The following is a 22739-nucleotide window of genomic DNA, read 5'->3' on the forward strand; positions in this document are numbered from 1 at the left end:
AATTGGCAGTATGTTGCGATGAACCAATATCAGACCCAGAAACTATGGATAATCTAGTAGTGGCTTCCAAGGCCAAATTGGGGCCAGAGCAAGAACAAGGTGAAAACCAAAGAACAGATACTGTCAGATCTCTTTTTAAAATTTCCAGCGGAAATAGGAATTCTGAAATTCTATTCCTCTATGGCCAAAAAGATGCAGTGATCAATCTAGGAGGGGAAAAAAAATCTTTCCTAGGACAGTCTTGGGCTCATCAGATGCATGGATTTCAAGACCCAGAATTCCTAACTAGTATAACTGAAATCCATGCATCTGGAGAATGCCCAGGTTGACGAGATGGGAAGTCTAAAGAAAGTTCATCAAAAAGGTTGTGTACAGTTCAGTGGTTTACTACAAGAAAGCACACAGAGATCTCCAAAGCAGGGGTCTCCAACCTTGGCAACTTTAAGACTTGTGGACTTCAACTCCCAGAATTCCTCTGGCTGAGGAATTCTGGGAGTTGAATTCTTAAAGTTGCCAAGGTTGGAGACCCCTGCTCCAAAGTGTCTGACAAGAAGAACCTGACATTGCCTTAGTTTGAATAAAAGTAAACACAAATAACATATTTTTTCATCCTAGCCAGTACAGTACTCCCAAAGGTACTTTTTAAGAGGCAGCTGGACTTTTTGTTTTTCTTAGAAGAAGTTTAGTTTCTCATCCAAGAAGCTTCTTGGATGGATGGTGGGGAATAGAAGGATTTATATTCCTTGCAGACAGCTGGTCATTTGCATTCTTTTTAGAGAATAACAAGGCCACTTGACCTTTTATAACCAAGTGGTGTGTGTATGTACACACACACATACATATAATACATAGATACACACACACACATACATTATACACAGACACACACACAGACACACACACACACTGCAGTTGAGAAAGTCTAGAAATATTTCACAAGAAGAGTTCTCCACTCTTCTACTCGTTGCAGAATACCGTATGCCACCAGACTTGAAATTCTAGACCTAGAAAACGTAGAACTACGCCGCCTTCAGTCTGATCTAAGTATGGTATATAAAATCATACATTGCAATGTCCTACCTGTCAATGAATACTTCAGCTTCAACCATAACAATACAAGAGCACACAATAGATACAAACTCAAGGTAAACCGCACCAAACTTGATTTCAGGAAATACGACTTCAGCAACAGAGTGGTCAATGTCTGGAATACTCTACCTGACTCTGTGGTTTCTTCCCCAAACCCCAAAAACTTTAACCTTAGACTATCTACTATTGACCTCACCCCTTTTCTAAGAGGTCTGTAGGGGGCACGCATAAGTACACCAACATGCCTACCGTCCCTGTCCTATTGTTTCTTTTTATTTATTTTATATGTATCCATTTCATGTATTCATAACTATGTTTATACTTATACCTGTTATCTTATAATCGCTTGACAAAATAAAATAAATAAAATAAACATAAATAAATAAATGATTGGGTCTTATTTTCAGGGAAACATGGTATAACAAAGGATCTTACTTAACCCAATGACAATCCTTTAAGCAAAAAAGAGCTGCATTACTTCTTAAAGTCTTATCCATTTAAAGTCTGCTGTGCAGATTTTAAGAAAAATAGCCATATTGTGAATACCTCGCAGTCTCTATCCATTCTTTTAGCACTGACTTCATATCTAGATATGAAATTGGATGTAGATCCATATCTGGGGCAAATAAGACAATGTTAGATGTGATTGGCTGTTTTCCATGTGAAAAAAAAGAACAATTCTTGTTCTGTCCCATTTTTTTTAATAAGGCAAGTTCTGTGTTTAAGGACATGCTCATTTCTATCTATCATAGGAAAATAGTGCTTATTTTTAATTAGATATTACTAATTCCTAACTTCTGCCTTGGTCGTTCTATTGTAGTATTCAAATGGCCCTTGTCTCTTTCTAAGTGTTTTGTAATTAGAATTGGAACTTCATCCCTGATATGTGATTAAAAGCTTTCCCATCTCTAGCTGGGCTTTGGGTCTGAATCAGCCTAGCAAAGATGGTGCAGTTGTTTTGCAACTAATATTTTTCTGCTAACAGCTTAGTTTGAAGATGTCTCTAGTATAATTTGCCAACTCTTTCTTTGTGCATCCTTTATTTCACAATAATACTGAGACAGCAGTGGCTTCCTACTTCCCAAAATCCAGGCTGCACAAAACTGTATTTTTGAAGTGTACTGTATTTTTGAAGACTGTTTTGGCAAATGATAGTTTTGACCAGAAGAGGGCATTTGCCAGCCAATGGAAATATTCTTCTGCCAATGTGAATCTTGCAGTTATTTCACTGCATTGCCTCTTAAGAGTGGTTACATCAGCAGGTTTTGCCATGAAGAAAAAATCCTACCCTTCTGGTTCTTCTGTGAAATCCCCAAGAGGTATTCCTGACACCCTCCCCCCAAAGATGATGGCTCTAATAGTATTTGTTGGAATTTATGTGATATATCAATATAAAAGGCTAAGAAAAGAAAATTGATGTTCTGCCTGTACATTACCCTGATTACCAGCATTTCACATTACTCACATCCCGGACATAAACTGTTTCAACCCCTTCCCTCAAAACGATGCTATAGAGAACAACTAGCACACCAGAACAACTAGACACAAGGACAGTTTTTTCCCGAAAGCCATCACTATGCTAAACAAATAATTTCCTCAACACTGTCCCAACTACTTACAAAGTCTGCACTACTATTACTATTAATCTTCTCATCACTCCTTAGCACCCATCCCCTCCCACTTGTGACTGCATGATTGTAACTTTGTCGCTTGTATCCTTATGATTTATACTGACTGTTTCCTAGTATGATTTGATTGCTTATTGTACCCTGTGACTATCATTAAGTGTTGTACCTTATGATTCTTGACTCTTGATGAATGTATCTTTTCTTTTATGTATACTGAGAGCATATGCACCAAGACAAATTCCTTGTGTGTCCAATTCCACTTGGCCAATAAAGAATTCTTACCTTTTGACTCTTGACGAATGTATCTTTTCTTTTATGTATACTGAGAGCATTTGCACCAAGACAAATTCCTTGCGTGTCCAATCCCACTTGGCCAATAAAGAATTCTAATTCTAATTTTAATCTGCATGTGCTATTTACTGTCTTGTTTTCATGAATATCTCATTTTGTAAGCCCTCTACACACACACATCTTTTCTCTGCTACAGATATGTCTTGCTCAATGTTCTAATGTGTTACATTAGGGTTATAGGTAGTTGCTCATTAAGAAAAGAAAGCAGTGAGAATGGTTTTCAACAACTATTTCAAAGCAGAATCTCAATTCTGAAGAAATAGCCCTATGTTAGTATCAGACTGTCCGTACCAAAGCTGCTTTTTCACAAGGCAACTCGACTTTCTTGTTTTTTCTTTTGAAGATGTTTTGCTTCTCATCCAAGAAGTGACTTCAGCTCTGACAGCATAGTGGGGAATGGAAGGATTTATATTCCTTGCAGAAAGCTGGTAATTTGCATCCTTTTAGAGTGTGGTTGAAGCACTTGGAGGGTCATTGAAGCACTTTAGAACAAGGGTATCAAACTCGCCTGTGTCATGCTGTCATCACATGATGTATCGTGAGTTTTTTTCCCCCCTTTGCTAAAATGGAGGTGGGCATGGCCAGCGCATGATGCATCCGCCCTTGAAGCAAGTTCCCTTCCAACTCTGATTATCTGTTATCTGTTAAGTCGAAACACCTCTAAAAGGATGCAAATTACCAGCTGCCTGCAAGGAATATAAATCCTTCCTTTCCTTTCCCTCTCCTGTCAGAGCTGAAGAAGTTTCTTGGATGAGAAGCAAAACATCTTCAAAAGAAAAACCCAAGAAAGTCCAGTTGCCTTCTGAAAAAAAGCACCTTTGGGATAAGCATGACCTGGATGACTGAGAATCTCTACAGACTATCAGACTGTCTGCCTGTCCACTGAAGTAGAGAATTGGCTTGTTGTCAGCGTTTAAAATACCTTGTTCTGAAGCCAAGCAAGCATCTTGTGGAAGAGTTCACAAGCAGAGGCTTGCTTCTTTTTAGGTTATGCAGTGCGCAAGTTAGATCATCTAGGGTTTGTTTATAAAAAGATCTATAGTGTCAGTAAAGATTGGATTTGAGCTGCAAAAATCCAGACCACTATGTGGCAACAAGCGTTACATAATACCCTTGCTTTTCGTTGCTGTTTATTTGGTGGCTGTTCTTGAGTTGTGCAGCCACATCTTGTGGTTATTTTAATCCGGCCAGGTTACGACAGCCATGATGCTATTTGCATATCCAACGTCCTTTATGTGGCATTTTGTCATTCACCATCATGAGAAATCTCTGGGCATTTCAGAGAATATTAGGACAGATTTTGGCATGTCCAACTCATGCATAACAGTAGCTATGAGTAGAGGATCTTACTTCCGCCTCACCAGAATACTGTAGTCTGTACAAGATTTGTTGTGGTGGAACACTACTTCGGGGCAGTATTGTTCTCATTTTCCTCACAAAGGAATTTTTAATGAGTTTTTTAGGAACATCAGTCTTACTCCTAACATGATCACAAAGTTTTGCAAGAAAGCATCACTATAATCCTCTTTAAAAAAAGTTATAAAAGGAGCAAGTGTCTTCAAATTACAGATAAGGGATTAAAATTTGTACTGATTATTTTTCAGGAACAATGTACCATTTAATCTCCAAAGACTTCCTTCCTTCCTTTTACGATTTTTGAGGTCCATTAGCAGTCTATATTGTGTGCAAGCCAGCCTGCTGGCAAAGATTCAGAAGTGCATTTTGGGTTCTCTACTTCCTCGTTTCTGGAGTTAGGTATTTGCTGAAGTGCAGATCTTAGCATTTTCTGGAGGCACTTGATACTCACTCAAACCTGAGCATTTGGTAAAACTATTCCACCTATTTGTTCTCAGAATTATTAGAAAGGGAGAAGAGAGGGAGGGAGGGAGAGAGAGAGAGAGAGAGAGAGAGAGAAACTGAGGAGTAATGGTATTGCTTCTTACTGAATTTCAATTAAACTTCCCTATCTGATGTTTTGTAGATATGGCCAGGAGAGTTGGAAATGATGGGAAATGCCTTAAAATGTATCTGGAGCATGCAGGACAGAGAAAGCTACAGTTAGGGATGATTGTTTTCTCATGTTATTGAATTCATAACTGATATTTTATCCAGAGACTTAGTGCTTTGTTGTTTTAAGTCTTTTCAATCACTGAGCTAGACTTGAAAGAGTGCGTAGAACCGCTTTTGGTCCACAATGAGAATATTTTAAACAATTAAAACAGTTTGGAGTTGTTGTTTTTTTAACTTATAAATTTACATATTATAGTTATCATTTGATAATCTCATAGTCACCCTGAAATCAGAAATTGTATCAAATCAATGGCGACCAGAAGAGAATGATTGAACAATATTATTGGGGAGGGGTTAGTCTTCTGCTGTGCTATGTGTGGAAAAAATGAGCAATATTGGGCAGGGACCAGATGATAAAGGAAGCACTTTGAAAGCAGAAGGCTTGAATGAGGAGATAGATGACGCATGTGTTCTTTCAGAATGAGGATTACATCATATCTACCTAGAAGGTAACTCTCCTAAATATGTTATTCTATGTCACACTTGAAACATTTGTCCAATACACACACACACACACACACACTATCTATCTATCTATCTATCTATCTATCTATCTATCTATCTATCTATCTCAGATCTGGCCATTTTACAGCCTCCAAGCACATCCTTTGGCTGTTCCTGTCCAGCTTACATGAGGTCAGTTAGAAATTAGAAATCGAATGTAAATAAGCATACATCATGCACATAATAAAACTGCATTGCTTTTATTTTGAAGGCAACTGCTTTTTTTTCTCTTCCAATTTACATATGTGTGTGCATGCATGCCTACCTACGCACCATTACAGCCCTAGGATTCGGCCCTCCATTATAGTCGCAGTTTCTCATGTGTCACCTTGGGAAACATTAATGGCCCACCCCTGCCCTTCCTGAACACAGCCCTGCTTCAGAGAGAGAAAGATGGAGAAAGAAGAATATAATGAACAAGAAAGTGGTTTAGTATTAGCGTGTGCCTCTCATAAAGAGAAGATCTGTTTAATAAAAGCCCTTAGAGAGACACTTGGACTTTGGCTGCTGCCCTCAAGAAGGTTAATCAAACAACAAGGTAGGTCACCGATACCCTGAAGTCGCAGGTAGACATGCCAAGACGGCAAAATGAATTTGTTCAGCTGATGGAGAAGAGGCAGCAAGAGCCACACCCCAGCAGATGAAGTTTCAGCTTCCAAGTGATTTGTTTGCTTTGGACCTAGTGGCTGGAGGCACAGGCCGAGAGGAGACGTGTGTAGCCAATGGGCATGGCTGACTCATTTCTGTCAGGATTGTTTTCATGGCTTCATTTGTTTCGTTTTTTCGGACCAACCCACATTTTTTTATTTCATGAGGGTGGCAGAATGCAACCTATGCAGGCGGTAGAAAGATTAAAGTGATTGTGAGCTGAGATCCAGTCAGTGAAAGGTAAGCATCCTTTGCCAGGTACTGTTTTTGTTACAATTCTGGAGATATATAGTCCCATCAGCCTCATGTTGGCTGATACAACTCGTGACCTATCAGATTAGACCAGCAGTTGTATATGACAGCTCTTCAGGAAAATGAGAAGTTTGGGTGGGGAGGTTCTACTCAGTGGTGGGATTCAAATTTTTTTACTACCGGTTCTGTGGGCGTGGCTTGGTGGGCACGGCAGGGGAAGTATACTGTAAAATCTCCAGTCAGAGGTGGTATTTGCTGGTTCTCCGAACTACTCAAAATTTCCGCTACTGGTTCTCCAGAACTGGTCAGAACCTGCTGAATACCACCTCTGTTTCTACTGCCTTACCCTGAGATGCCAAGGAATAAAACAGGCTGTTACACACTTAACAAGTTAAAATAATGTGGCTGATAGCTATGGTGTGCTCATTGACTGGCAACATTGCATGAAAAAAATATTACCCATTAGTAGCCAATAAAGATGCAGTTAGCGCAGGGGTGTCAAACTAGGCGCTGTCACTGCAGTCTCACGTGACATACCGGGAAATGTTCCCCTTTCGCTAAACCGGGCATGGGCATGGCCAGCACGTGACACATCTGGCCCATGGGCTGTGAGTTTGACAGCCCTGAGTTAGAGGTATAAAAAGTGCCCTGCACGGACAGACAGATAGACCAATATGTCTATGTACAGATTCACATAAAAATATGTATGTAGAAATAACTCTTTCTCTTCACTTGCCTGCTATTATTAGTAACACTGGCTTGATTGGCAACTTACTGTAATTAATAACGGTTCTACATGCGACCATCATTTCTCCATGTTGCTGTCTGACTTTAGAGAGCTGCATTGCAGAATAGGTTTTATCTCTTGTTCCTCCAATTCAGGGGTCCCCAAATTTAGCAACTTTAAGACTTGTGGACTTCAACTGGCTGGAGAATTCTGGGAGTTGAAGTCCACAAGTCTTAAAGTTGCCAAGTTTGGAGACCTCTGCTCCAATTATTATGCTTTATGGTGTGCTAAACATCTGTTTCATTTGTGACTCTCACATTGGAGAACCAAAACCAAACTTTGATAATGAAGTAAATAAATAAGTAAATAATAATAAATAATCACATGGAGTCAAGCTCAACTTAAAGGTACCTTTTCTTGGTGCTTCATAGCTGAAAGTAATTGGTGAAACCTTAGATAGAAAGCATAATATGCAATAGTACAACAATGCATTCTTACAGACTTTGGAGTGTAGACATCTGCAAAAAAATATGTGCTGAATGAATGAAGGGAATGTATCCTGGAGCCAACAAACTACAGTATGTCTTTAAAGGGAGATAATAATCTCTTCTCCTTTTAATATCAGGAAATCTTGATTGCTGAGTTCTCTCTTTTTTTAAATCTGTAAATAAATCACCTAGGGCATTTTCAATTACGATGCATAAAAAAGGATTTAAAAGGTTAGAATTTAGCCTGAAGCTCTGCTTTGAAGAGTACTTGACCTTTTCAAGTCCCAGTATGCTTGATGAAGGAAGGAAGGAAGGAAGGAAGGAAGGAAGGAAGGAAGGAAGGAAGGAAGGAAGGAAGGAAGGAAGGAAGGAAGGAAGGAAGGAATAGCAAGATATTATGGTATGTATTCTTACTGTACAGTATTGCACCCTGCCCCCGCCTCCCTGCCCGCAGGATCTGGTAGCAACCTTACATTCTTCTCAGTTTCCTGGTTTGTTTTTGTAGCATTATATGTGACTCTATTCACACAAGGCAATAATCTGTCATATAATTTGTTTGATTTTGATCTTATACAGTGTTGAGCAATTCAGTTCTTTCTAATACAGAGCTGCCTGAGAGTTGATTGGTACTGGCTGCATAAAAGAGATCTTCACAATAAAATTGTCAAAATCTAAGCACAGATTAATATTTCATCAATGACTTTTCAATTCTAAAAGGTTCTGGTTTCTTAGGGAGATCTTCCTCATGAATCTTTCCCAGAGCGTCCTCTGCCAAGATCTCACATTAAGTGACCTTCCTATTGATTATATGGTATATTTAGGAGATTCCAAGCAGTTAGGCTGTCTCAAATTTGTCTGAACTTCCACAGCATAGTTGGAAGATAACTGTAACTGTAGGACAAGAGCATGGATCTCAAAGCTTGGCACCTAACTCCCAGAATTCCTCAGCCAAGTCTGGCAAGAGTATGGAAAATTCAAGAGTCTGAAGACTTCATGCTTGTACATTCTCTTTCTGCCTTGCAGATGTCATGGAATCCTCAGTACCGGAGTTCTAAATTCCGCCACGTATATGGCAAGGCGGCCAGTAAGGAGAACTGCTATGACAACGTGCCCATCACCCACAGTGTCTATGACAACCAGTTTTGTGCTGTCAATCCTCGTTTTATTGCCGTGGTGACCGAATGTGCAGGTGGCGGCGCCTTTCTTGTTATACCAATCAGTCAAGTAGGTATCTCCAAGCCTCTCCTTATATAACGGGCTTACTGATGTGGGTGTGAGAGGGGTGGATAAAGACATAGGAGGCCCAATGTTGATAAAGCCCAAATCAGTCACTCGTTTTCAGTGAGGGCTTTGTTTTTGCCCTGAATGGTCACTTGAAAAATTAGCAATGTTGTCTGCAATCATGATGCACAAGCAGTGTTAGTCGTTGACTTACAACCATGGTTTAGTGACCATCTGAAATTACAACGGTACTGAGAAATATGACTTATGACTTTTTTTCCCACATGACCGTTGCAGTGTTGCCATGGTCATGGGATCAAAATTTAGATACTTAGCTTATATTTATGATGGTTTCAGTGTCCCGGGGTCATATGACAATCACCTTTTGCAGCCTCCTGCCAAACCAAAGTCAATGGGGAAGCATTACAACGATGTTATTAACTTAATAACTGCAGTGATTCACTTAACTGTGGCATAAAAGGTCGCAAAAGGGGGCAGAACTCACTTAACCATCTTGCATGGCAACAGGAATTTTGGCCTCATTTGTGGTCGTAAGTCAAGGACTACCTCTGTCCATTTCCTTTCACCACACAGGCTCCTCATGCTTTGAATTGTTCCTTTGTCTGCACCTCTTAAACCCAACAGATCTTCAGGTTCTGTCTAAATTGATGGGAGGTTGTACTTCCTGAGAATGCTCAGGAAGATAAATCTATCTCAGCATCTACTTCTATCCTACTACCGCAGCACCATTGAGAGTGTCCTGACATACAGCATTCTTGTATGGTATGGGAGCAGCTCTGTAGCGGACAAAAATGCTCTACAGAGAATCATTAAAACTGCCCAGAATAGCATCGAGCTCCAGCTACCAGGCCTGGACGACATCTTCGCATTCACTGTTTGAAGAAGCTGCACAACATTCTCAGAGACTCTTCTCATCCTGCTTACAATCTTTGTGAACTGTTGCCTTCTAGCAGAAGATACAGAACAATTAAAACTCGGACCACACATTTTCTGAACAGTTTTTATCCCAGAGCTATAATTGCACTTAACTATGAACTTAAGGACCACCATCAGTAAGCTATTGGACAGTATTACTTAGTCTGTTGTGTGGATGCTTGTGTGCTTGTGAGCAGAGGTAGTGTTCAGCAGGTTCTGATTAGTTCTGGAGAATCAGTAGCAGAAATTTTGAGTAGTTCGGAGAACTGGCAAATACCACCTCTGACTGACCCCACCCCATCTATTCTCTGCCTCCCAAGTCCCAGCTGATCGGCTGGTTCTTCTTTTGTTGCCCTGCACAGGAGAATGGAGCTGGAAAGCAGGTTAGTGGGGTGGGGAGGGAATGGGATTTTGTAGTATCCTTCCTCTGCCACGCCTACCAAGCCATGCCACGCCCTTCAATCCACACCCATAGAACCAGTAGTAAAAAAATTTGAATCCCACCACTCAGTGGTATGATTCAAAATTTTTTACTACCGGTTCTGTGGGCGTGGCTTGGTGAGTGTGTCAGGGGAAGGATACTGTAAAATCTCCAGTCAGAGGTGGGATTTGCTGGTTCTCCAAACTACTCAAAATTTAAGTAGCTACCGGTTCTCCAGAACTGGTCAGAACCTGCTGAATACCACCTCTGCCACCACTTTTCAGGACCCCTGGTGATATTTCAACCTGTATATAAAACCTCCGAAATCTGGAAAAATCTATGACTGGGGTGAATAAAGTGCTGTTCCTTTCATGGGTTACTTGTAATGTCGGTGCTATTAATCTCCTGAATTGTATGAAGTGTTGCAGTAGCTTAGTATAATTTTGTTATAACAAATGCAACTTGATCTCCATTTACCTGAACCTATGGAGGTCAAAGAAGAGTAGGGGCAGGACTCCATAATCCCATACATACATGTTTGAAAGAAAGGATAGTTGGGCTCAACTCAAGAGTGAGAAATCTTTATGGGCCCATTCTCAGGTCCCTTTAATGTTGGCGTGACCAACTGTTAATCCCTGATATATTTAATTCATACATGCTCATGACACTGTTGTCTCAGGTTCAGCATACAGCAGAGGCAGCTTAAAAGTTGTCTTTCCAGTATTCATAATAGTTCATTTAGTGACTGTCCAAGATTACAACAGCACTATGACCAGTTTTCTTATGACCAGTTCTCACACTTAGAACCATTGCATCCCCATGGTCACATGATCAGAATTCAGATGCTTGTCAGCTGACTCATATTTATGATAGTTGCAGTATCCTGAAGTCATGTGATCACCTTTGGCGATCTTCCAACAAGCAAAGTCAATGGGGAAAGACAGATTCACTTAACAACTCTGGCAACTCAGCAACTCTTAGTAAGTTGTTACTAACTTAACAACTGCAGTGATTCACTTAGCAACTCTGGCAAAACAGGTTGTAAAGTGGGGCAAGACTGACTTAATAAATGTCTCACTTAGCAACAGAAATGTTGGGTCAATTGTGGTCGTAAGTCGAGGATTACCTGTATTATTTTTTTTCTCATTTCAAGTTTAAGTTCCTCAGGTAAGGGATGAAATAAGAGAAAGGCAACATCATAAGGATGTAGCAGAACAAAACTGTCCCTGGGACATGTTTGTTCAGCATTTAGGGAAACTTCACCTCACAGGTTTATTGTTGTGGAGAAAATAGGAAGAGGAAAGAGTATTACCTACGTTCGCTGCCTTGAATAACTTATAAAGTGACAAAGGTGGGGTAAAAATCTAATACAGGGGTCCCCAACCACCGGTCCGCGGACCGGTACCGGGCCGCGGAACAAGCCTTACTGGCCGCTGGTTGCTGGGCGCCGCCATCTTTTGGTAAAAAAGCAATTTTTCGTCAAAAGATGGCGGCGCAGCGGAGCTTTTCCGGGTAGAAAGCCATTTCTACCCGAAAAAGCTCACCGAAAGCGCGGTGCGCCATTTTTTTGACGAAAATCGCCCGTGACATCACCGGAAGTGATTTTTCGTAAAAAAATGGCGGCGCCAGCTGACGCGAACCGGGTCCGCGCCAGCTGACGCCGGAACCGGGCCAGGCGTCGAAAAGGTTGGGGATCCCTGATCTAATATATATAAATAAGTAAATGCGAAACAACCTGTATGTATTTTGCATATATAACTCATAAAGGAATCATAATGGACTTTGTGCTAGATGGCAGCCTTGCATTATTAAATTAATTTGTTTTACAGCGTACTAGTATTTCTCTCACAGCCTCCTCTTGGGGAATGACTGCTTTAAAAACTGTTAAGTATAAGGAAGCTAGCTGTAAGATATCCAGATGCTGCTTTTTGCTCCTGCCCCCCTCCCCCTTCCTTTAATCTACCCTGTTACATCTGTATATTGGCCTGTCTCTGCCACAGTTTGATAAAAGTCTTGCGCCCTGCGCCCTGTGTGTTAGGTTCATACTGAAGCTGGTTTTCTTTTCTTTTCTTTTTTGCTTATTTCCTTACTTTATATATGCCCTACTTTTCTGCTTTGGCCAGCATTTAAGGTGGTGGGGGAAAAAATGAAAACAAAACATACAAAGTTTTAAACGAAAAATAAAATTATCAACACTGGAAGTCATTTTAAGCATCATTTTTAATTAGTTATACTAAACGTCTTATCACACTAAAATTACCCGATAAACACCTGGGAACCCAGATGCATCTTTGCAGATTTCCTAAGCACTGCAACAGTGGGGTCCAGACGTATATCCAAAAGAGTATATTTCATGACTTGGGTACAAGACAAGACTGTCTCCCATGTGCTATAAATAGAAGCTTCTCTTTGTAACAGGGGAGGCCTCGACCCTTAGACCTAGACCTGGAGTTGGACTAGCTATGTATCCCCTTATTCAGTGTCGTCGTATCTCTGAATGGTTGTTAAGGTGAACTGAGAGCTATCTGTACAAGCACATGCATGATAGGTAATGTTACGATGAATTATGTATTAAAGAATAAAGCATTTGGTATTTTTAAAAAGGGGAGATAAATTAAAACTCAGCCTGCTTTTGAGCCAAGCAATTGAGACCACAAACATGCATGCTACGGAAAATTCAGCTTTATTAGCATTATTATTATATACACAACAATGGGAAATCACAGCTGCTGGTTCTTCAGCTGATGTTTCCCTTCATTGGCATCAAGTTCTTCCCAAGGATGTCATAATGTATCAGTTTGTATACGTATGGATCCAAGGAATATGGCCTTTTTATAATTCATAGAATTATAAATTTCAATAATAATAATAATAATAATAATAATAATAATAATAATAATAATAATAACCTGACATAACAATAGTTCAAAAGAAAAAGGTTTGGTTCATTGACATTTCAATACCTGGTGATGCACGAATTGAAGACAAGCAGCAAGAAAAAATCACACAGTACTGGGACTTACAAATTGAAGTTGAGCGACTTTGGAAAAAGAAATCATGTGTTATCCCAATTGTAATTGGAGGCCTTGGAGCAATACCTAAAGGGCTACCTCGCTATTTGGAAATTCTGAACTTATCAGACTTGAATACCCTGATTCTACAAAAAAAAAAAAAACACTACTTGGAACAGATTATATCCTCCAACGCTAACTTAAGAGTTCCTAGGTCCTTGGTTAGGACTTGAGCTGTTGAGCTACCAACCAGCCCCAAAGGCTGTGAATCTCACCAAAGATTAACAACAACAACAACAATAATAATAATAATAATATACAAAGACCTACAAATAGAAATAGAATGACTGTGGCAAAGGCAAGCAAGGGTAGTACCAATAGTAATAGGTGCCTTGGGTGAAATTCCAAAAACAACTGGAGCAACACTTGAACGCCATTGGCATTGACAAATTCACCATCAGTCAATTGCAGAAGGCGGCTTTACTTGGAACAGCTTCCATCCTTCAATGATATTTGTAACACCATCAAACATCCAGATTTGTCTATCCCAGGTCTGTGGTAAGGACTTGATAGGTAGACAAAAATGCCAAACCCACTCTGAACATCTGGCTGACTGCGCGATGATCATCAATAATAAATATGATAAATAAGCCTTTTCAGAGAACTCATTGTAGAATTAAACTTTTCCATTTGTTTTTAGACAGGAAAACTTGACCCTCATTATCCTCGCATCTGTGGGCACAAAGGAAATGTATTAGACATCAAATGGAACCCCTTCGATGACTTTGTAATAGCATCATGTTCGGAAGATACCACAGTAAGTCAGAGTTACGAACCTTTGCCTAACTCAGGCAGAATACCACTTAATTTCTTCACGAACACAATCAGGAGCACAATCTCTCAGGTGTCCTTTTCTTGTTTGTTATTACGATTAGTTATGTCTTTACAGCTAGATAGCACAGTCCACATCAGGGGTCCCCAAACTTGTCAACTTTAAGACTTGTGGACTTTAACTCCCCGAACTCTCCAGCCAGCATGTACTGACTGGAGAATTCGGGGAGTTGAAATCCACAGGTCTTAAAGTTGCCACGTTTGGGGACCTCTGGTTTACATCATGCCCATGGATTTTTAACCACGGTTGTAAACAGTAGAGAACAAATGATCACTTAGCAGCATACCATGGACTCTATAAAAGTTTGGGTAGGATGACCAGTGAGTTTTGTAACATTGCCATGCAAGGTCGGCCCCTGCACATAGGTGTGTGATGATGTCATGATGCATGTTCAAAAGGGGCAAAGCTCACATTGCAATTCAACATTTGCCTCCCCCTCCCACAGATACCCCATTATCTCATTTAACTGTGAAAATGAATTGATGCAGAATCCATGTGCCAGATTCTGACATCTTAATGCTGCATATGGTTAGCAGACTGAACAATGTTATATCTGCATCGCTTCTAACATTGTCCTTTTTACTAAGACCTTCCAAAAGATCGCTGTAAATTCCCCAAATAACATTCTAGTTTTGGATTTAGAAGTTTGGAAATCAGATTCACAGGTGCCCTTGAGCAAGATTGATTGTCTTTGTGTACTCTGTTTCAGGGGTGGTATTCTACCAGTTCAGACCGGTTCGGGAGAACCGGATGTTAAAGTTACATCTGGTTCGCCGAACCGGTATTTCCACTAACCAAGTGTTTTATAGGATGTAAGCAAAATTTCCATGTGTTTTTCATAGTCACGTGCCTTGCTGTTCTCAAAGTGAAGATAAATTTATACACTTCCATGTGGTACCATTTTCAATGTTCTACCATACTTTGTGGAGAAGTTACGAGGCCTTTGATCATTAGACTCCCTTGTAGGCAAATATACTCGCCTGTGTATAAATCTTTACCACCTGTTTTCTATTCATCTAATCAAAATATATACAATGAACACATTTTATCTCGAAGGTCGATAATTTCCCAACATTTGTAGACCAGCGCTATTGCTCTTGAATGTTGCTGCCTTGAATGAGATCATCTGGGTTAATGGAGCCTTCTTGAATTGTGCTGCATCTTCTGTCTCATAGGTTAAGGTCTGGAATATCCCTCAGCATTTGCTAACCAAAAGCATCACAGATTCCCAGAAGGACCTTCTTGGCCATTCCAGAAGAGTGGGGCTTATTGAATGGCACCCAACTGCAAGTAACATCCTCTTCAGCACTGGTTATGATTACAAAGTGAGTTGAGATCTTGGGAGCATTCATTTCAACCCTGAAATACTACTAGGCTTCTTCACGAGAAGAAGGAAACTTGGGTGATGGAGGAGAAGGAGCCTCTATGCCACAGTGGAAGAACTCCATTCCAGTTATTTATTTCAGTCTTCAGTGATGATAAAGTGTAAATTGGCCAGGCAAAATGAATCCAGTCACTTTACATCTTGAATACTAAGTGCTTTTGGAGTCAGACAGCACCAGAATAGAATTAAATAATTAATAAATAGTTAATAAATAGTTACAGAATATCTGTAAACTTATTATATGAACTAAAAACTACAAGTAAGAGAAAAAGCAATTCCTTTGGTCATTTTTTTTCTTTTGAAATCACAGCGTTTGTGATCTATCATACAAATTGGCCTATGACCGTTATAAAGTTTTGATTTGATTTGGACGTTGTGCAAATTACCTTTACACCAGGGGTCCCAACCGCCGGTCCGCGGACCGGTACCGGGGCTCGTGAACAAGCCTTACCGGGCCGCTGGTTGCTGGGCGCCGCCATCTTTTTGGTAAAAAAGCAATTTTTCGTCAAAAAGATGGCGGCGCCAGCGTTCCGGGTGAGCTTTTCCGGGTAGAAAGCCATTTCTACCTGAAAAAGCTCACCAGAAGCGCTGGCGCCGCCATTTTTGATTTAAAATCACTTCCGTGACATCACCGGAAGTGATTTTTCGCCAAAAAAGATGGCGGCGCCAGCTGACGCCGGAACCGGGCAGCTGGCGTTTCAGCTGACGCCGAACCGGGTCCATGCGCCGAAAAGGTTGGGGATCCCTGACCTACACTACAGAATTACACTTTTGCTCCAATTATTTTAAGCACCCCCTTTCTCTTCCTTTTCCACTCAGCCAAAGTGTCAGAACTTGGGCTTCTACTAGAGATCCATAGAGTGATTTGGGGCTGCATTGAATGAGATAGTATTTGTTGGTGCATCACATTTGGGGCACAGTTGTTGCATGGTTCTTTCAAAGTCTGCTTGCTCAGTGGGTGGGTGGAAAGTTCAGAAAACATTCTCTGATACTTGTACTTTTGTCACAGGTCATGGTCTGGAACATTGATACCAAAGAACATACAATTCAGACACCAGTAAGGACAATCGGCTTCCATACAGATGTCATCCTCTCCATGTCATTCAACACAGATGGCAGCCTCTTAGCCACAGTTTGCAGGGACAGGAAAATAAGGATCATTGACCCACGAGCAGGAACCATCTTTCGGGTATGTTGGTGGGGGGAGAACGATTGGCATGAACAGTAAGGCTGGTTCTAACTGTTCTGACCAAGGCTTCCAAGACCGTAATTACGAACACGCTTAGTTACAACAACTCTTGTTTTATTTCAATGCTGGGAATTATGTTCATTCCCAGCCTGTAATGAGTCCCAAACAGTCCCTCGAGATAAGCACCCACCTTTCTCTCCTTTGAATTTCTGACAACAACTAAAGTGCCAAAATGAACTAGAAAAAAATCAACTGAAGTACAAAGTCCACACGGAGCTTCAAGGATTAATCCGAACAGAGTGAACGACTTTGCTTCCTGCAAAGGTTTCTCTACCTTTGCATCTCCTTTATACCTTATGGGAGGGTCAGTCACCTCCCAGCCTTACTCCTGAGTTGCCCCTTTTGTCTCAGCTGCTCTTTCCTTCCAGCAGCTCTGCACATATGTACACTAGGAACAGGCTCCCCTTGTTCCTCTGTCTCGCTGCTGCCAGACTCCGGAGGCTGCAGAGTCAGCACCCCACTCCCAGATGGTTCTGGCCTCATCTCTGCATTGGATGCAGGACCCTCCTCGGAGTCCTCTCCAGACTCCTGAACTGGTCCCTGTTCTTCCCCACTGTCCAATTCCGCTGCCATCTGCACAGGCTGCTTGCAAACCACAACACTGACTTAGGAAAGAGGCTGCTGATTGTAGTTGGGATCTATGGGATGGTTTTAGGCAGAAGGCGAATTGCCTCTTTCTTCAAAGTAGCATTGGTAGAGGCAAGCTATCTGGTTACAAGGACTGGCTCTGAACCTGGACCAGATTTACAATATTTAGAGAAATGCAGTCAGACAAACCCAAATGTACAGCCTTGTCGTGTTCTAGAGATGGGGAAGACTTCTAAAAAAAAAAATCACTTCCTGAGAGTCCAGCATTTGAGATCAAATTCTTCCCTTGACTTATTTCAAACTATATTACAGAAAAGCGCATGGAGTCCTCTAGCCCAGGGGTCCCCAACCACCGGTCCGTGGACCGGTACCGGTCCGTGGAACAAGTCCTACCGGGCCGCTGGCTTGCTGGGTGCCGCCATCTTGTTTTGATGAAAAAGTGCTTCCGGTGAGCTTTTCCGGGTAGAAAGCTCACCGGAAGCACTTTTTCATCAAAACAAGATGGCGGCGCCCAGCTGATGTCGGTACCGGGCCGCGCCATAAAAAAGGTTGGGGATACCGGGCCGCAGCGTAAAAAAGGTTGGGGATCACTGCTCTAGCCTCATCTTAAATTCAAAAAATCTTTGCAGGTGACCCACTTGTTATTCATTGGTATGGTTACTATTCTCCATTGCTAAGAAACAATAGTTATGCAGGTGTTAACAAGTCTTTCTATGTCCAATTTTGTTCTCCACTCACATAAATCTGTACCGCCCAAGAAAAAGCTCATCTGCTGGTCTTCTTATAAATGCTTTCCAAATGTTGCTAGATCTTCAGACCACAAAATATAATGGTAGTTTAATATTAATTTACTACATTTATATGCCACCTATCTCACCAATAATATAACTCTTCTCAGAGGCAACTGGACTTCCTTATTTTTTTTTTTCTTTTGAAGATGCTTTGCTTCTTGTCCAAGAAGCTTCTTCAGCTCTGACAGAATAGTGGGGAATGGAAGGATTTATATTCCTTGCAGACGGCTGGTTATTTACATTCTTTTAGAGCAGGGGTGTCCAACCTTGGCAACTTTAAGACTTGTGGACTTCAACTCCCAGGATTCCTCAGCCAGCAAAGCTGGCTGAGGAATCCTGGGAGTTGAAGTCCACAAGTCTTAAAGTTGCCAAGGTTGGACACCCCTGTTTTAGAGGGTCGTTGAAACACTTCAAAAGAAAAAAGAAAGTCTAACTGCCTCCTGAAAAAGCACCTTTGGGACAAAATGCACATAATGTTAAAAGTTTACTATTTTGGGGGTGCCACATTACTAGCTATCCAGGGCCGCATAAGCCCTTGGGTCACAGATTGGAAATATCTACTTTTAATTAGCCTACTTTTTAATTGATCTGCTAGTATTTCTTAAAATACATTGCTGTGTCAACTAAATGTAACTATGCAAGGGAGATGAACTCGGGTGGTTGTGGAGAGATTTCAGAAGACTGAAGAATTAACGAAGGTAGGCAGATTTCCACGAAAGGAGAAATATTTGAGGTATTCGATTTCCTATCATTTAACGTGCTATGTCTTCTTACAGGAAGCAAGCAGCAAATCTCACCGAGTGAATAAAGTTGTGTTTTTAGGAAACCTGAAAAGGCTGCTCACCACAGGGACATCCAGGTGGAATAATAGGCAGATTGCCTTGTGGGATCAGGTGAGTTTCATGGTAAAACACCATAAGATCCCTTCACAGATGTAGAGAATAAGGAAGATGATCTCGATGGAGGTGTACAAGCTTCGTTGCCAAGATGGCAAGGAGTAAAATGTGTTTTAATTCCAGAATGTCCAGAGGCAGCCCAGACAGTCATGTTCCTAACCCATTAAGGCAAGGGTCTTCAAACTTGGCAAGTTGAAGATTTGTGGACTTCAACTCCCAGAATTCCTGAGCTAACATGACTGGAGGAGGAATTCTGGGAGTTGAAGTCCACAAGTCTTAAAGCTGTCAACTTTGAAGACCCCTGCACTAAAGTATAAGGCACGGGATTCAAACTCAATTGCATCACAGGCCGGATCATGATTTTTTGCCTTTGTGGAGCCGAGGTGGGCATGGCCTCCATATCTGGCCTGCGGGCCACCAGTTTAACAGGCCTGCTATAAGGGAAAGAGGTACAACTCGGTTATACTTGCAAGATCCTATTATAACAGCCAATCAAAAGTAGTTTTAGTCTACTTGGGAAACTGATTTCTTGGTCTGGAGCTGGGACTGACAACCAAAGACTATTTCAGGCATTCTTTTAGCTGTTCGGATGTGACAGTGTCAACCTCATCTACGCTCTAAACGAGTGTAACTCTGGGACGAATATACCACTCTCTTTAGATGTATTTCTTATGAAGGCTTCTCTCAGCCTGCTTTCATATCAGAGGAAACTTATGCTGAGCCATGGTGGCGCAGTGGTTAGAATGCAGTACTGCAGGCTACCTCTGCTGACTGCTGGCTGCCTGCAATTTGGCAATTCGAATCTCACCAGGCTCAAGGTTAACTCAGCCTTCCATCCTTCCGAGGTCAATAAAATGAGGGTCCAGATGGTTGGGGGCAATATGCTGACTCTGCAAACCGCTTGGAGAGGGCTGCAAAGCACTGTGAAGCGATATATAAGTCTCAGCGCTATTGCTGTTGCTTATGAACAAGCATTCAAAGATAAAACTTTATCCCAGTGTCCAAAGTGGTTCAGGCTAGGAAAAGCTTGACCATTTGGTTGGGCTGATTGCCTCATCAATCCATTTTTATTATGGTCACGGGCCAGCATCACAAATAAAAGCATTAAAAACAATAATTTAAAAAATGATAATGAAAAAGAAACAAAATAATATCTTATAATTAATGGTGGATTATCAGTGGGTAGTTGGAGTCTGCCTAATTTTGCATACAACATAACAAAAATTTGACCAGGTTCAAAGAAACTACAGATAATCCTCAACGTACGGCCACATTTGAGCCCAAATTCTCTGTGGTGAAGTGAGACATTTGTTCAGTGAGTTTTGCCCCATTTTACAACATTTCTTGCCACCATTGTTAAGTGAATCACTTGCAGTTGATAAGTTGGTAACCTGGTTGTTCAGTGAATCTGGATTTCCCATTGATTTTGCTGGTCAGAAGGCCACAAAAACTGATCATGTGACCCTGGGACACTGCAGCTAAATAAATATGAACCAGTTGCCAAGCATCTGAATTCTGGTCACATGAGCATTTTGCCCTGCAAAAGTCATAACTCTGAAAAACGGTCATTTTTTTCAGTGCCGTTGTAACTTTGAACCAGTGGTGGGATTCAAAAAAAGTTACTACCAGTTCTGTGGGCGTGGCTTGGTGGGCATGGCTTGGTGGGCGTGGCAGGGGAAGGATGCCGTAAAATCTCCATTCCCTTCCCACCCCACTAACCTGCTTTCCAGCTCCATTCTCTTGTGCAGGGCAACAAAAGAAGACCCAGCCAATCAGCTGGGACTCAGGAGGCAGAGAATAGATGGGGGCAGGGCCGAAGATCTTAAAGACTAGCTAGAAAGCAAGAAATCCAACCATTTCTTGCTTTCTAGCTAATCTAAATCACCCGGCACAGCAGAACAGCAGATGGTCGGAAAAATAGCAATTTAGCAGGCAAGTTTGCCGGGTAAGGAGTGAGTGGGCAGTGAGGGTTTCCGCGGGCCATGTGGGCGGCGCAGCCTTGTGTTTCCGCACAGCCTGGATTAATTGCTTTGGGGGAGTGCTCTGGGGGTGAGATTTCTCTGTGGCCCACCAAAGTTTCTCGTGGCCCACCAGTCGGTGACCGCTGCCTTAAACTGTAGAGACATGAAGGAAAGTGAAGGTTCTGCTCAACATATAATCATAGGGTTAAAGGCCCATTCATTGATAGAGGCACATCTTTTACAGTGCCAGGAGGAAGCCAAAAGCCTGCAGAATGCCTTAAGATTTCACCTTTACACATTCCTGTCCTATTTATGTCCTAACGTTGCAGTTGTCTTTGCGCTGCCTGGCATGATATTGGTGCTTCAGTTGTATTTATTTTTTTCCAAGTTCAGATAGGCTGAGTTTGTGATGGGAAAGTCCGGCCTTGCATTATTTCTGGCAGTGAAGACTGCTTTGGATTCTTCCCACCCGCCCCACTCCAAACAGGACTTCAGCACAGAAAACCTACAGCGCCATTTCTTAGATCCGTATGTAAAAGCTGATTGATTGTTTGGAGTTCCTACCTGCAGCCTGAAGGTTTTTTTTTTAAAGCATTAATTCCAATGTATCACTGCAGTGAGAATAGGGTCTATTTGACATGATTTGGATGGGTGAGAGGATATGCTCATTCTTTGTGTTCTCTGATTTTTCTGGATACACTGAAAACCTGATAGCAGTCATTTCTGTTTCCATCACCTGTATATACAGGATGATCTTTCTGTGCCTTTACACGAGGAAGATGTGGATGGGTCATCAGGCCTCCTGTTCCCTTTCTATGATACAGACACCCATATGTTGTATGTGTTAAGCAAGGTGAGTTCTTAAGCGGGAGTGGAAATAATTGACTGTGACAATAAGTTGCATAGTTGCAAAGCAATACAATTGGTGCTGTGATTAGTACAGTAATTTTTTACAGCGCAGTATTTCTCAACTCTGGCCATTGTAAACAGTGTGGACTTCAACTCCCAGAATTCCCACTGATATATTGCCTGCCAGCTCCCTTCCAACAAAAATTCTTGTTTTCTAAGTCCACTTGGCTGAAGACAGGAGACGCTACTCAGATGCTGTGCTCCTTGTCCAATATTGCAATTTTTCTGGTTCCCCACATCCCCCACTCTTTTTACTGGCAGAATTTAGGATGTTGATATGCTTTCCTGTGTTAGTTTCAGATCCAAGCTATATAGGAAACTTATAAGGATGGTAGTCTCCAAGTCTGATTGCACTCATTAGAACTCTCAAGGAAAGTTGGGGATTGCTATATGGTTTTTGCTGATGTAGAATATGGCCTCGGCATATGCCCTATTTCTCACCTAATCTAGATAGGCTTGTTAGGTGAGTAGGCAGGGAGTCATTGGGATGCAAATGTTCCAACTCTGAAATCCTTTACCTAGTGGGTCATATAAGTGTGGCCTCCCTGGTGAATCTGTGAGGTGGTTAAGATTTAAGATCAGAATAACAGAGTTGGAAGGGACCTTGGAGTTCTTCTAGTCCAACCCTCTGGTCTCATCCTGGACATTCATATTTTGAACTGTTACCATCAGGGAGGCGTTGTAGGTGTCTTAAAAATGAGGACTAATAGATTGACAAACAGA

At 41.4% G+C, this 22739-nt stretch overlaps 1 protein-coding gene across 3 annotated transcripts in view; it reads left to right on the forward strand.

Moving 5' to 3' along the window:
* The window catches only part of CORO2A (coronin 2A), a 60761-nt gene that overhangs the window by 31518 nt on the left and 6504 nt on the right, over positions 1-22739 (forward strand). The window contains exons 1-7 of one of the 3 annotated variants that reach the window (XM_087957382.1): positions 6422-6530; positions 8781-8981; positions 14047-14163; positions 15414-15563; positions 16632-16811; positions 19027-19143; positions 21856-21960. In XM_087957382.1, the coding sequence (XP_087813508.1) occupies positions 8781-8981; positions 14047-14163; positions 15414-15563; positions 16632-16811; positions 19027-19143; positions 21856-21960 (870 nt within the window). In that variant the 5' untranslated portion in view covers positions 6422-6530. Of the gene's footprint in view, positions 1-6421; positions 6531-8780; positions 8982-14046; positions 14164-15413; positions 15564-16631; positions 16812-19026; positions 19144-21855; positions 21961-22739 lie in introns of those variants that run through there. The other 2 variants (XM_087957381.1, XM_087957383.1) reach the window with 2 other exon arrangements.

This window comes from Notechis scutatus, chromosome 2 (assembly GCF_049901735.1).
Source record: "Notechis scutatus isolate UNSWTSFEM ecotype Mainland chromosome 2, rNotScu1.2, whole genome shotgun sequence".
In the NCBI taxonomy this organism is placed as follows: Eukaryota; Metazoa; Chordata; class Lepidosauria; order Squamata; family Elapidae; genus Notechis; species Notechis scutatus.